The following is a 15100-nucleotide window of genomic DNA, read 5'->3' as shown; positions in this document are numbered from 1 at the left end:
ACACCCACCGACCACGCACGCAACCTGGGAATCATCCTCAACTCAACGCTCCCAATGACCAAGCAGGTCAACGCCATCTCTTACTCCTGCTTCAACACCCTCCGCATGCTTCACAAGATCTACAGATGGATCCCGACAAATACAAGAAAGACAGTCACCCAGGCCCTCGTCAGCAGCAGACTCGACTACGAAAATGCCCTCTACGCGGGAGCCCCGACCAAGCTCATCAAGCGACCACAACGCATCCAAAACGCCTCGGCACAACTTATCCTCGACGTACCTCGCCACGGCCACATTACCCCCCACCTGAGGGACCTGCATTGGCTCCCCATCAGCAAGAGGATATCCTTCAAGCTCCTCATCCACACACACAAGGCACTCCACAAGACCTGCCCCGCCTACCTCAACAGACGGCTCTCCTTCTACATCCCCAACCACCAGCTACGTTCCGCCGACCTCTCACTCGCCACCGTCCCGCGCATCCGAAGAAAAAACACCGGGGGCAGATACTTCTCCCACCTCGCCGCCAAGACATGAAACACCCTCCCACTGAGCCTACGACAGACCCAAGCCTTGCTGACCTTCAGGAGGATGCTCAAGCCCTGGCTATTCGATCACTAGCGGCCCCCCCAGCACCTTGATACCCACGCGGGTATGTAGTGCGCTTTACAAATGATTGATTGATTGATTGATTGATTGATTGATTAAATCCATGGCAAAAGGCTGCCACAGGCATACTTGCTGTAATTCTTGGTATGGGGCACCCATATCAAAATGCTTGTGCTAGCACGCTGAATGTGATTCTTGGCATAAAAGATTACATTTGTGTCAAATAGGAGGGGGACAAACATGACAAAATGCTGGCCATATCATCCTAGACGTAGATGTTTACATAAGGGTCACCCATGGTACATGGATAGCATTAAGAGGAAAATTCCAGGACTGGCTTATTATATATAATTATTGGCATAAGAAGGACCCTATGGTTTATGATGGCTCTGGTAGAGTGGAGGTTATTTTTGGTATATGGGAGTACCTATAGTAAATTGTGAAAAAAGAAGTCAACTCCTGTGGTACACCAGGTTTCATCATTGGCTTGGTGCACCATAAAGGAGTGCCTTTTCATAGACCTTGGCTTTTTAGAAGATGTATATGAAATGTTTGCTTTAAAATGCACTATTTGACCAATTGTTTTCAGAATTTTCTCCTGCAGAGAATCCCTTACCCTGAACCCATTCAAAAGAGCTCTGGTTAATTTGCTTTGTTCAGCATAAATTAGGGCAAGCATTGTTTTACATACACCCCATCACTTTCAGTGGTTATGGCAGCACTCTAATATATGTGGTTCCAAAAGAGATATTGTATTGTATTTTTATATTAATCACTTCAATGAGGCCGATTAAGATGTCGGGCAGAAAGCCTCCTCCCGACAGTCTAAATCTCCTCGACCGCATTGAAACCCTTCTGACCGACTCGGTCGGTTTCCATTCCGACCGCCCGATTACGGTGTTCACTGTCAGAATGTAAACCACGCGGGCATTCCTAATCAGTTCTGAGCAACTCTCAGAGTATTTGTGCTGGTCAGAACTGCATCTTACACCCCTATGGACAGCGTTTTCGCCCTCGGGATTCCAATGTTGATTTCCAACAGCCTTTCCGTGTAGGCCTGTCCGACACCGAAAGGCAGTTGGAGAGTGACTTTGGGGGCCCCTCGCAGGGCCCCCTTGCCCCCACGGTCTATGGTTGATGGCTGAGAGGGTACCTAAGGGACCGCCCGTAAAACCATGCACTGTTTGGCAGGCACCATGGGGTGCCTGTGACAGGGTGCATAGTTTTCCGCAAACACCCCATTTCCCCATAGGAGTCTGTGTTACGGCATGTTGTCGGATGGAACACAAGCTCCCATAGGGAACAATGGGACTCCGACCAAACAGTGTTCGGTTGCATCATAATCCGGCAATCGGAACCGCTGACCGCAAGTCTGTTGGTCCCGATAACGAGTCGGTATCGGGCATAGGCTTTCCACTCAACAGCGTAATGAGCCCCATAAAGGCACATCGGTATTTGGGCAAAATATCGAATTTAAAATATTGAGTTTCAGAAATATTGAGTTTTTAATATTGTGACAAAAATATAATGTGGAAAAATATAGTTGACAATAATATTGATTTTTAAAAGTATTTATGTGTTTAAATAATATTTTAAATGTATATTTTTTATATATTTTGTGTAATTATTGATAATGTGTTTAAATACAGTTTGTTATTGTAAGTTATATATAATTTTAATTTAGTTGTAAAATAGAACTTTTACAGTGTCGTAGTGGGTTGTGAGGTTTGTAGGTGGACAGGGTGGGAAGTTAATCAAGTATCATTAAATCATACATTTTATTAGAGGTAAACAACGTTTATGACTAAACTTTTCTCCTGCATGGAATCACAACGCGGTCATTACAACGACCGCGTTGTGATTCCGCATACCATTACTCCACAAGTCGGAACAACGATTTGCGGGGGGGGAGGTGTTGGATGTAAAATACAAAACCTTCCCTAGTGTCCGCACAGACTGGAGTTGGAATAGTAAATTATACTATTGCAACATCCAGTGCCCCCCCTCCGCAAGTTGTTGTTCCGACTTGCGGAGTAATGGTATGCGGAATCACAACGCGGTCGTTGTAACGACCGCGTTGTGATTCCATGCGGGAAAAAAGACTGCGGGACAAAGACCTATATTCTTTATTAGATAGTGTTAAATATTAATTTTATTATTAAGTATGTACATTTGGCAAATAATATTTTTTAGGTTAAATTTCAAGTGCGCATTTTTGGGTTAGTAGGGATATAGGTTGGGGTGTCAATTAAAAAATAATTGGTTAATTATTAATGATTCATTATTGATAACATGTTAATTAATTAATTGCTAATTAAATATGTACATTTTTTAATTATTATATTTCTTTATTTACATTTTAGATGCGGGTTGTTGGGTTTGTAGGGGCATAGGGTGGGGCATAGGGGTATAGTGGGTCTTAATTAATAACTATGGATACCATTGATACTTTATTAATTAATTGATAATTTGTTATGTAAATTGTAAATATAATATAATCTTTTTATTTAGATTTTAGGTGCTGGCTGTTGGGTTTGTAAGGTATATAATGGGAAGTTAATGAAATATTAATTTATTAATTGCACATTATGGTGCCGATTCCGATCCTGTAAAACCCGGATACGAATGGTCGTATGGAGCGTATTCTCCGTCCGACTCGTACCCGGGAAAAGCACCTTACAAACCCGCAAGTACGATTCGTACAGAAATACCATTTCTGTACGAGTCATACAAAACACCGACCGGCTAAAAAATACCCACAATTCCGATCCGGGACATCGCGTACGTGACGTCCGAACGGAGTCAGGCAGCGTTTTACGGACAAGCAAGTATGATCCGTGCCCACGTCACTCTGCACCGCTAATTTTTTACGGCAGCCAAAAACTCCCGGGAAATTGAGGACGACGCGAAGAAGGAGCACCGGTACGCGACGGACAGCCATGGACCCCATCCTACGTGTCATCCCGGCCCTCCTAGCCTACGACCTGGTGCACAGAAACCGACGCAGACGCCGCAGAAGGTCAGAACAACACCCAGGGGCAAAGGGGGGGGCGAGGGGCGGGAAACATAACCCCCACCCAATGTAAAACACATATATCATGCACATAAATTACCTCCATGGTCTGGTCACTTCGGGGGGCATGTCCACCAATCCCACGTACTGCCACAACGGAAGTGGATGTGGACGCATACACGTCACCACTACAATGGTGGTACGGACCGTACCCACGCCCCCCAGAGCGTGGGTACGGTCTGTAGCACCATTGGAGTGGTGACATAGGGTTATGCGTGGCATGGACCGTACCCACGCCCCCCAGAGCATGGGTACGGTCCGTACCACCATTGGAGTGGTGACGTAGGGGTACGCATGGCACGGACCGTACCCACGCCCCCCAGAGCGTGGGTACGGTCCGTACCACCATTGGAGTGGTGACGTAGGGGTACGCGTGGTACGGACCGTACCCACGCTCTGAGGGCATGGGTACAGGCCGTACCACGCATACCCCTACCTCACCACGACAATGGTGGTACGGACCATACCCACGCCCCCAGAGCGTGGGTAAGGTCTGTACCACCATTGGAGTGGTGACGTAGGGGTACGCGTGGCAAGGACCGTACACACGCCCCCCAGAGCGTGGGTACGGTCTGTACCACCATTGGAGTGGTGACGTAGGGGTACGTGTGGCACGGACCATACTCACCCCCCCAGAGCGTGGGTACAGTCCGTACCACCATTGGAGTGGTGACATAGGGGTACGCATGGTACAGCCCGTACCCATGCCCTCAGAGCGTGGGTACGATCCTGGGGTGCGGAGCATGCAGATGCGGGGCTGGGGAATGGGCCTGGGGTACGGTGCGTACAGGTGCAGGGCTGGGTTACGTGCCTGGGGTGCGGTGCGTACAGGTACGGGGCTGGGGTATGGCCACGGGGTGCGGTGCGTACAGGTACGGGGCTGGGGTACGGGCCTGGGGTACGGTGCATACAGGTACGGGGCTGGGGTACGTGCCTGGGGTACGGTGCGTACAGGTACGGGGCTGGGGTACAGTGCGGACAGGGGGTACGGTGCTGACATACGGGGGTACGGTGCTGACATATGCAGGGGGAGGGGAGCTGTACGACTCGTATCCGCCCACAAGTTTACCCGTGTACATGTGTGCTACTGCGTTCGCTCCGTACGGGGCCTTTTACATGAGGTTGTTTATTCGGACGGGCGGTACGGATCGTACTTGCGCGCTCGGACTTCTGTTTTACGATTTGCACGTAAAACTGTCCGGCTCCCTATCGTACACTTTTCCTGACGCTACTCGGACGCAAACATTTCCGGCTCCCTCTCGTACCCTTTTCCCGACGCAATTCGTATGTATTTTTCATGTACGAATCGTACTTCGCAGTTTGTACGGTACTTGTACGATTCGTACGTGAAAATATACGGATACGAGTCGTACGCAAATTTATTTTACTGGATCGGAATCGGCACCTATATATTTATTATTAATTAAAATAAAAAAAATAATCATAAATCCGGTATCTGTAAAGCACAAACTACTCACCCGTACGGGTCTCAAGGTGCTGGGAGTTGTCGTGGAAATTAAGTGAGCTATTGCCCAGAGTCACAAGGTGCTGAGCTGATCTGCCGCCGGAGCCGGGATCGAACCTTGAGCCCTGAGTTCTAACGTCAGCTGCCCTGGCCACTGCACCACACCTCTCCTTAATTATTTCTTAATTAATTATGTAAATTGTGGTATTATAATATTTTTTAATTAGGTATATGTTAAATGTGTGACTATAGTGGTATATTATTCTTTAAAAACTTACAAATATTTTAATTGTTTAATTATTTTTAATGTACATATTTAATTTTCTGTTAAAAGTTTTATAATTTTATGACATTAATACTTGTATTAAAATAAGAAATGTGTTTGAAGTGAAGTATTTTCCCTACTGTTGCCGACTGGAGTGGGAATAGAACATTTTACACCTCCTGAGTCCAAAGCTTTCCCTACTGTTGCACAGACTGGAGTGGGAATAGTAAATTTTACACCTCCTGAGTCCAACTCTTTCCCTATTGTTGCACAGACTGGAGTGGGAATAGTATATGTTTTATTCCTAGAAATGTATAGATTTGTTTATATGTCTAAATTATATTATTATCATGTTTCTGTGCATTTTCAATAATTGTTTTCTAATTAGTATTGTTCGTAATAATATTTTTTTAGTAAAAAGTTTCCTTTGTCATTTGTTTTTAAATTGGTATGTTCTTTAAATGTTGTTATCCAGTTAATTTGTTATGGTTCTTAATTTATTATGTGTGTACACATGCATATATATATATACACACATACACACACACACACACATATATATATATTACCTACTAGCGGTCGCCAGTAGGTAGTTATAGTTAGGACCTATTTTCCATTGGAAATCCGCAACATTCTATTCCCAATAAGTCTGGAGCCGGTTGACGAATCTTCGCGAAATTTTTCAAACTTTTGGCCTGCTCCGGTCTGCTCCTATCCTGAAAGTCTCGAGGTGATTCGTCAAGCGGGGGTTCAAGAAAAAACGAGGGTCCCAAAACGCGTTTTCCCCATGCATTTTCTCATAGGACCTTTAGCCGCAGCTACAGCCCGAACTGCTGAATGGAATTACACCAAATTTGGCAAAAAGGTACTCCTCAGTTCAGACTCGTGCCTTTTGCTTAAATGGTGTTAATCTGTTGAGTAGTTTCTGAGAAAATTGCAATTAAAAGTACATATATATCTATGGCCTCGGAGTATCTGCGCACCCTATGCGCACCCTGAGCGCTCCCTCTGCGCACCGTGCGCGCACCCTCCCGATCACGCCCTGAATGTTAATTGGCTGTAAAGTGGTTGTCAACATTCGAAACCAGGAACTGTTGGCAGCCATTTTGTGCCTCGGTAGAAGTGAGGCTGAAGAAGTAAGGGAAATAAGTGTGCAAAACATATAAAGGGGGGAGGGTAGAAATACTCTGACCCTCTAGACTTGCTTAGGGGGTCCCAGAAAGACTCCCAGGACCCCTTTATTTTTATTTTATTTTTAAACGGCAAAATGCGCGCAGGGTGCGCGGATCCGGCCGTAAAACAAAAAAACGAAGCGCGGACTTCCGCGCTTCCTTAATAATGAGCCCCCGGGGGGGCCAAATCCCAGGGGCAAACACTGTACCATTTATTGGGGGGCCAAGGGGGGCCCCCCAGCCCCAGGGACCGCTACCCCCAAGGCTATAAAATGAATAGGGTGGGGGGCTGAATGGCCCCCCCAAGCCCCAGGGACCACCACCGCCGGGGCTTTATTTTTTGAGGGAGGGGGCTATGTGGCCCCCCTCCCCGAGCCCTCGAGGGCCCTGGGGACTGCCACCCCCCCAGGGCCGGCTCCTGCAGTGTCCTGGGGTGCCCACCCGCAGGACACTGTTGTTTTCTTTGAGAGGGCGGGAGTCTCCCGCCATCCCATAGCAAACTTCGTTTGGATTTTGAAAGAGAGAGCAGTGAAACCTGCTCTCTCTTTCAAAATCCAAACCATAATGCTTTTCTACACGGCATGTCAGAAGCTCCCCATGTGGAAAAGCAATGCCGGCTCCCCAACGTTTTTTATTAGCCCGAGGGATGGGGTCCCCGGGGATAATAAAAATTAGTGATAGGGGCTATTTTTTTTACGGTAAAATTAGGAGTCGCGCATCCAGCGCGGCTCTCAGCGCTCCCCCCTGGTATGCACACGATGGATTCGAGCACCCACCACGTCAACCACGCACATGACGTTTCACGGAAGCGCGCGAGCGTCACGTAACGTACTTCCTACGTGTCACGTATGCGCTTGGAGTCGCGTACCTGTCGCATAGCAATCACGCACGAAAATACGTACCCAACGCACACTGTACGCGGATCCTACACTACAATCCTAAAATGTCAACTATGTTCCACACAGGGATCGAGAAAGGTGCGCATTGGGTGCGCGAATCCAAAAATTATTGGAAAAAAAATAATAAAAAAGTATTAAAAATATAGCTTAAAAAATATTTTAAAAACTTATAAAAAATAGAGTTAAAAAAATGTACAAATATTTTTTTTTTAATTATTAGTAAAAAATGTTTTACTTTTTTTAAGAAATAAGTAAAAAAAAACTTTAAAAAATGGTGAAAACAATATAAAAAACATAAATAAAGGAATTGATACACTGAAAAATAAAGATTTAGAAATCCTATGAAAATCATTAAAAATCATAGGTTAGAGATAAGTTATAGACAGGAATTAGCATTTAAAAAACCTTTGAAATTCACTTAAATAACCATAGGTTTCAGGTATGTTATAGTTAGGAATTAGCATCAGTGATGTCATTTGAGATGTCATCAGTGATGTCATCAGTGATGTCACTGACCATGTCATGAGTGATATAATATGTGATGTCATCAGCAGTGCATTGCAGGAGCACGAGTTATAGTTAGCTGAACTAACTATAACGGGGGAATTTCAATGGTTTTGTACGAGGGAAATGTCCAGCTAACTATAACGCCTCTGAAACCTATGTTTTTTGCAGTGAATTTCTAAGGTTTTTTAAATGCTAATTCCTAACTATAACGTGCCTGAAACCTATGGTTTTTTCAGTGAATTTCAAAGGCTTTTTAAATGCTAATTCCTAACTATAACATACCTGAAACCTATGGTTTTTTTAAGTGAATATATATATATATGTTTAAATCATATATATATATACACACACACATATTATTGCTATAATATTAAATAGAAATATTAGTAAAATATGATAATTAATATTTCAATAGTGCTACATCATATATGTGTAAATGAACAGACAAACATACATATATGTATATGTGTGTGTTTGTTTAAATAAGTATATATTTATATTTATATATTATAGTTAAATATATTTAATTTACATTATTTTACTGTTACATGTTAATATATTTAATGTTTACTATTATACCTAAATATATCTTAAAAACAATATTACTTTATATATTTTTCGATATGAGTGTAAATGATATTTTTGAGAAAAATATTTTTGTACTTCCCATCATATGTGTAGGAAAACTATATTTTGTACTCAATATTTTTGACACAATAATTTTGTGTCACGATATTTGGGGTTTCAATATTATTCAATGAACCGTTGCATCACTTCCTGGGAAGATTCAGGATCAAAAGTTATATGATGTCACTTCCTTTGATATCAATAAGCTGAAAGGGTGTGTGATGTAACTTCCGCTACCCCAGACAATTTGATGAACTGATGTCCATGACGTAAAACTGCATACTTTGACACTCCTTGCTTTTCCTGATTATTTTTGTGGCGAAGGTTTTTTTTTTTTAATAAGGCACACGCTAAATCCTATGTGGGTGCACAAAAACATTTATGAATCTAGTGCTGACTTTCTTTAAGTCATATTTAAAACAAGAGTCCACTGCTCCCAAATACTATTTTATCGCAATTGGCACAATATGGAACCATGATTTGAGGCTCACTGGAAGTCAATATATTTATTTGCTTTGCTTTTGTAAGCTTTGACTGATATACCCTGCTTTTGCCTCACTGAATATCAGTTACTTAATTTATTAGCAGATTAAATAAATTAAATAATGAACTGCTAGGGTCCAAGGTGTTGCCCAGGAGGCCACTGCAGCTTGCATTACAAACTGGAACTAGGATCGCTTAAAGATGCTGATATGAAGGCTCCTCACTGAGTATAAGGTAGAAATATACTAGTCAAAACCACTTTAATTTAGTTATTATTTTTCAGTTTGAAGCTTTATATGATGAAGTCAAGATGAGCTAGGAGATAAGAACTGGAAGACCGGCAAGGCTGCTTAGTTTAGCAGCATTGTTGGAATTATGTAAAACGGATTTATAAGGTTACACAGTATACAGTGGGTGATATTACATCTTTTTGTGGGGATTGTGCAATTATGGTGACGTTTGTGAATTTGGGATTACTTGTTGAAGAATTAATATTGAGTGTTATATTGTTTGTTACGTAAGTGGAGACTGTTTGAAACAGTAAACTGAGTCATTTGTGTAGTGTTGTTTTTATGCATTTTGGATTATTGACCAAAGAATTTTGTTTGAGGGGTATAATGGCTGCCACATTAGTGAAGATCTATAGTTTTTTTTGTAATATATATTGCAGAAAAAGATTTGATGAATGTATCCGCAAGAGCCCTGAAGAAGCGGTAGGGTGCCACAAAACATGTGTAGGCTCAGAATTGGCTTTTGTTAAAATTCGCTTGGCCTCGCCTCATCATAGAAATTAAAATGAATTGTTGTGGACAGGATCTGGGCTTGTACTCAAAACATTGTGATCTTGATTGTAAATAGATTCTTTTTTGGCTCATAATTTAATCAATAAAATGAACCACTATGTACACATGATTTGAGTCTAGATTGAAGTAGGGTGAGCTTCAGATTGTAAATATTCAGTGAGCACACTTTAGAAATTAAAATGCTGATTTACATATGTGTAGATGAATAATAAATAGATGTATGTCATTTACAGTTGTGATTTTCAGGTAGTCAGTGCATATCATAGGTTAGGCCTATGATCGGACCTTTAACGAATTTATTGCTCCCCCTATTTTGAATGTGCCCCTTACTATTTATCAAAATCCTACAAATGTGACAATATGGACAATTCCAACCCACCCAAACCAATAAGAATTGCTGGAAGCACAACAATCATTTTTAAAAGTGTATTTAAATATTCAATTGAAGTGCTCTGCTCAACAGGATGCAGACAGTGCCACCACGGGGAGAACTGTCAGAACTAAGTCCCTGTCTTATGAATTAAGTGCCAGTGTCAAGCACTGGCAAACACCTGCACTTAGGGGCATATTTATGAAATTGAGGCACAATGCAACGTAGCAAGTCACCTTGCTGCTCTGCACTGCGTTACTGGGAGAGGGAAGGAATGCACTTTGTTTAAGCCATACGATGCACTCCTGACTTTTCTCTCTGCACTGGCACACAATGATCTGCCTAGCACCAATGTGGGCACCCGTGCACCATGGTGCAAAGGTGCCAGCGTTGCATTCAGGATTGTTTTTGTGCAGGAAGGGCCCACTCTTTCACACATCTACTTTATTAAGAGATTTATAGGTTTGGTTCTATGATATGGTTCATACAAATCATAATGCATTGTTAAATGAAATGTACAGGGGCGATTACTTTGCTGTGCCTGTGCTGCTGAGCTACCTAATAAGCCTCTTTTAGGAAAAAAAGGCTTAATGTACAATAACTAATTTACCTTACAACTCGCTTAAGTTCCGCCTATGTCTCCTTAAGTTTTGTCTACTGAGGTATTTGTGAACAGTCCCTTCCCAAACATGCATAACTTACTACTATCCTAAGGATTAGTCCTAAGTGTACAGAATTCCCCAAGAAAGGACACTTAAGACTGTTTTCAATCTCTTCAGTTTGCTTATTTCATGAGTAGGCATAAAATGCTTTAGTTTAGTATTAGAAAAAGTACACAATCTTTTTAAAAAATACACTTAGAAATCCTTTCTGTTCTCAATTCAAATATTATGTCCTTTATGTCTAAATTCCTCCATGAAATTTGGAGTGAGTTGGTGCTCCTCACACTTTCTGCAACAGGTGTATCCTGACTTCTCAACTGTAATTTTAGTGTTCCGATATGAGTGCGGCATGTATGTATCCCTTCATAAATATGAGGCAATATACTCTAGCATACTATACTCTCATTCATAGGTATAAGTCAGTGGCAAGTCAAGAAATGTTCTTTCTAAATCATGCCCTATGTGCATTTGACTATCTGCCGGACCCTGCTGGCCACTTCAAACCTATGCCTTCCAGGGATGCCAAACTGAGCTTCTATGCAAAAATCAACTCTTACTTGCCAGCAATGGAAATCCAAGATATTAGCACAAGTTCCTCGATTGAAGGGGCCTTCTCCCAGACTGCAGGAATTCAGAACATGTAAAGCCATTGAAATAGCGTACACTGCCCTGTAGACATTGTAGGTGACTCTGGGGCTGGTGACATCATTGTAGAACCCATCAACTGTGTCCAACTTCTCAGCTCCAGTGCATACATTTGTGGTGATGTTCCAGGAGCCCACTGGTATTTCTGAAACGTGCCACTTGCAGCCAAAAGCTGCTTGCCAGAATTCCTGAATCAGAAGGTCATTGGGGAAATTTAAAGGATGAACTCTACTAAGGTATTCTTTAAAGCCTGGCATCTCTCTGCTGTGAATTGCAAAACCAATTGTGCCTGAGAGGATGTTCAGATACTTCTCCACAGACAGTAGTGGTGAAGTCGACCAAGCTTCACTGGCGATGAAGATCCTTCCTGTTATATTTTGTCTCAGGATCTCATTCAGAATGGGAACCAGATGAGAACCAAGAGCAAAGATGACAATGGCATTGGCTGTTGAATTTTTAATCACTTTGACAATATGATATGCATTCCTGTCTGCTTCACTGAGGATGATGTTCTCAGAAAAAGATATGCAAACCCCAGCATTGTGAAGCTCTTCCTTCAATATTTGAACTCCAGTTTGACCATAATCATCATCTGCTGCAAGGACACCAACCCAAGTCCAATTAAAATGAATTACCAATTGGGCCAGACCATGAAACTGAACAATATCACTGGGGATGGTCCGGAAGAAAGAAGGGAACTGGTTCCGATCACTCAGAAGTGGAGTTGTTGAAAAATAACTGATCTGCAAAAGCATAAAAGATTGTGGGCACACTGGTAGACTGATTCACATTAAAGCATAACATGGAAACATCATTCAATAGGTGGCGAACCCTAATGACAATACCAAATTCTAAGCAATGTTCTGTATTTCTTAATATTATATTGGAAACTGGTCATAGGAATACACTAATAAACTCTCTAGACCAGCACAGTGTCCACAACTTCCAGTACGACACTTTATCCCTACCATTTTTCACTACAATGCACAAGCGCACACTAATAACATTTTAACCATATACAAGTAGGTGTAATGTGTCCTTACAAACCATAATAAAAACTATATTAAATAAAAGTGAAATGTAGAGCATCCCCATTTTATGAAACAGTGCTATGAGGGGAAAACAGGCAAAGAGATCTCACTCTCCTCTCTGAGTTACCAAATGCTTTGTCGACGTCTTGAAATCCATATGAAAACCGGTAAAAAAAGTAACGGGCCTACATTTGTGTAGGATTACCTTTTGCAAGGTCACCTTTTGTAAGATTTGCCTTTTCTGTACCAAATTTAGGATTAGATTAATAAAACTTCTTTGAGGTCACAAAACTGATTAGGAGTTTATGACAGGGGGGGGGCGTGGCTAGGCGCCCGAAGAGGATGGCGGCGCCGAGGTAGGAGCTCCGTCCGTATCGGAGTGGGCAGGCGGTTTGCGCTCCTTCCAGGAGTTTTAAAAGGAGGACTCCGTCGTGGGATGCTGCCAGGCATGCCCTGAGTGCTTCTCTGTCATCGAGGCGGCTTCGCAGGAGTCTGGCTGCCCATTTAGATCCCGGTCGCGGCACGGATTCGGCCGCGGCCGCCATTTTGTTTTCATCGCGCTCGAACTCTCCTCAGCAGCGCGTTTCATCGCGCAATGGCCCCCAGCTGATATGGTGACAGTGTAACACTCCCAACACCCCCAGCGGCATAATTGTTATGCACCAGCTCATACAGGTGACTTTTCATTTATTATAATGACTTTTTCTGTGACCCTAATGGACTTCCTCTATTCTCCTCATATCAGGCAGCCATTTTAGGTCCCCAATCCGTATCTCCTGGCTAGTATTACTTGTTTTGCTTCCAGTTTGCACGTGTGCTCTCGGTATTCCTGCATTTTACAGACGTGTCGATGGCTGACTGTTCTGGCAAAGTCTGCAAGCGCAATTACATTAAAAATTCCAAGCTTTTTACGGAACTGGCCCATTTAGAAGCCTCTCAGTCTCTCCCTTTCAGTGAAGTGTCGTCGAACATGGAATCCTCCTCTCAATCTTCAGCGAAGACGACGCCGAAGAGACTAAAAAAAGATCCGCCTTCGCCTCCCAAGTCCTCCTCGGTCATTTCGATGGAATTAATCCTTGAAGAGATAAGGGCCTTGCGCCTGTTTATGGAAGAAACCAACGCAAAGTTGCAAGTCCTTACTGACAACTGGGCCTCAATGGACGAAAGAGTGTCATTGGTAGAGCGTGATGTCTCGTCTCTTCAGGATTCTGCGGCCAAGGTCACCCACATGCATACGCAGATTTCGTATCTCCAGAAGCAGGTGGAGGACTTGGAAAATCGTAACAGACGCAACAATCTTCGCCTTTACGGCCTGGTGGAGGGCTGCGAGGGGAATGATCCTGTCAATTTTTTCAAGTCTTTTCTTCCCAAGATTTTACACTTACCCGAGGACACATCTCTAAACATCCAACGCGCCCACAGACTTGGTCGAGCTAACTCCTCTTCAGCCTCATCAGCAAAGCCCAGAGGGGTAATAATGTATTTTTTGGAATACACAGATCTGCTGAAAGTCCTCTCAGCTGCCAGAGCTTCTCCTCGTCTTACATGGTCGGGCTCCACTCTGTTCTTTGCGCAGGATTATGCCAGAGCCACTGCGAATCGTCGTAAGGCCTTTTTGGACATGAGACCGGACCTCCGCTCCATTGGTGCCAGATACGGTCTCTTCCATCCTTGCTTATTCAAAGTCACCTACAATAATAAGACTACGACCTATGAGGAGCCTGCGCGCCTTCGAAGTTTCCTGAATTCCTGCGGCCAAGCTGACATGGAGCTTTCTGGACCTTCCTCTTCTCTCCCAACGTGACTTATTTCCGAAGATGTATTATGATGCCCTGGTTCTTATGTTCGCTGGTTTTTCTCATTTAATGGATTTTATAATTTGCATGTTTCTCTTGTTGGGTTTCACTCTTCATTGAAATGTTTGTTATTTATGTTGTGGTTTCTTATTACGTTCCACTCATTACCTGTCCCATGACCTTGTCACCTGTTGTTGTCTATCCTTGTTACCCTTCCTCCTTCACAGATCAATGTTCTGCGTTCCGCCTGTTCCTCCGGTTGGACGTCTCACTGACCCCGAGTGCCTGCCTTCTCCAGTTGGCCCTACCTCCCTTCCCCCGTCTTCACGTACGTCCTTGCTTGTCTTTGTTCCTGATTGTATCCTCCCTAAGCTACCCCTTGTAAGTATTCTCCATTCTCCTTCTGACGAGTTGGTTCTGGTTTTGTTTCTTTTGACTATGTTTATTCCTCGTTTGCCTTCAGATTTGTTGGTGTCTGTACCTTTTTTGCGACCTTTTTCTTCTTCTTTTTTTCTCTCATTCTTTCTTCTCATTGCTTATTGGCTCCTGTGGTCATGTATCTTTCTCCTTATGCATTTTATTCCCCTATCACCTCACTTCTCCTTTGACTTATACTTGCGTTCCTCTTCTCATGATCGCCTTTTCTCGTATTTTGCTTGTCTATCGCTTTTTCTGTGCATGCTTTCCTTTCTC

The 15100-nt window shown here is 43.1% G+C and overlaps 1 protein-coding gene across 1 annotated transcript in view; it reads right to left on the bottom strand.

Moving 5' to 3' along the window:
* LOC146782725 (extracellular calcium-sensing receptor-like) overlaps window positions 1–15100 on the bottom strand; it is a 95041-nt gene that overhangs the window by 60554 nt on the left and 19387 nt on the right. The window contains exon 3 of the mRNA XM_085637209.1: window positions 11493–12323. Within this exon, the coding sequence (XP_085493335.1) occupies window positions 11493–12323 (831 nt within the window). The remainder of the gene's footprint in view (window positions 1–11492; window positions 12324–15100) is intronic.

Source organism: Triturus cristatus, chromosome 12 (assembly GCF_964204655.1).
Source record: "Triturus cristatus chromosome 12, aTriCri1.1, whole genome shotgun sequence".
NCBI classification, from domain to species: domain Eukaryota; kingdom Metazoa; phylum Chordata; class Amphibia; order Caudata; family Salamandridae; genus Triturus; species Triturus cristatus.
The sequence above is the reverse complement of the archived record's forward strand: the minus strand, read 5'-3'. Positions and strand labels throughout refer to the sequence as shown.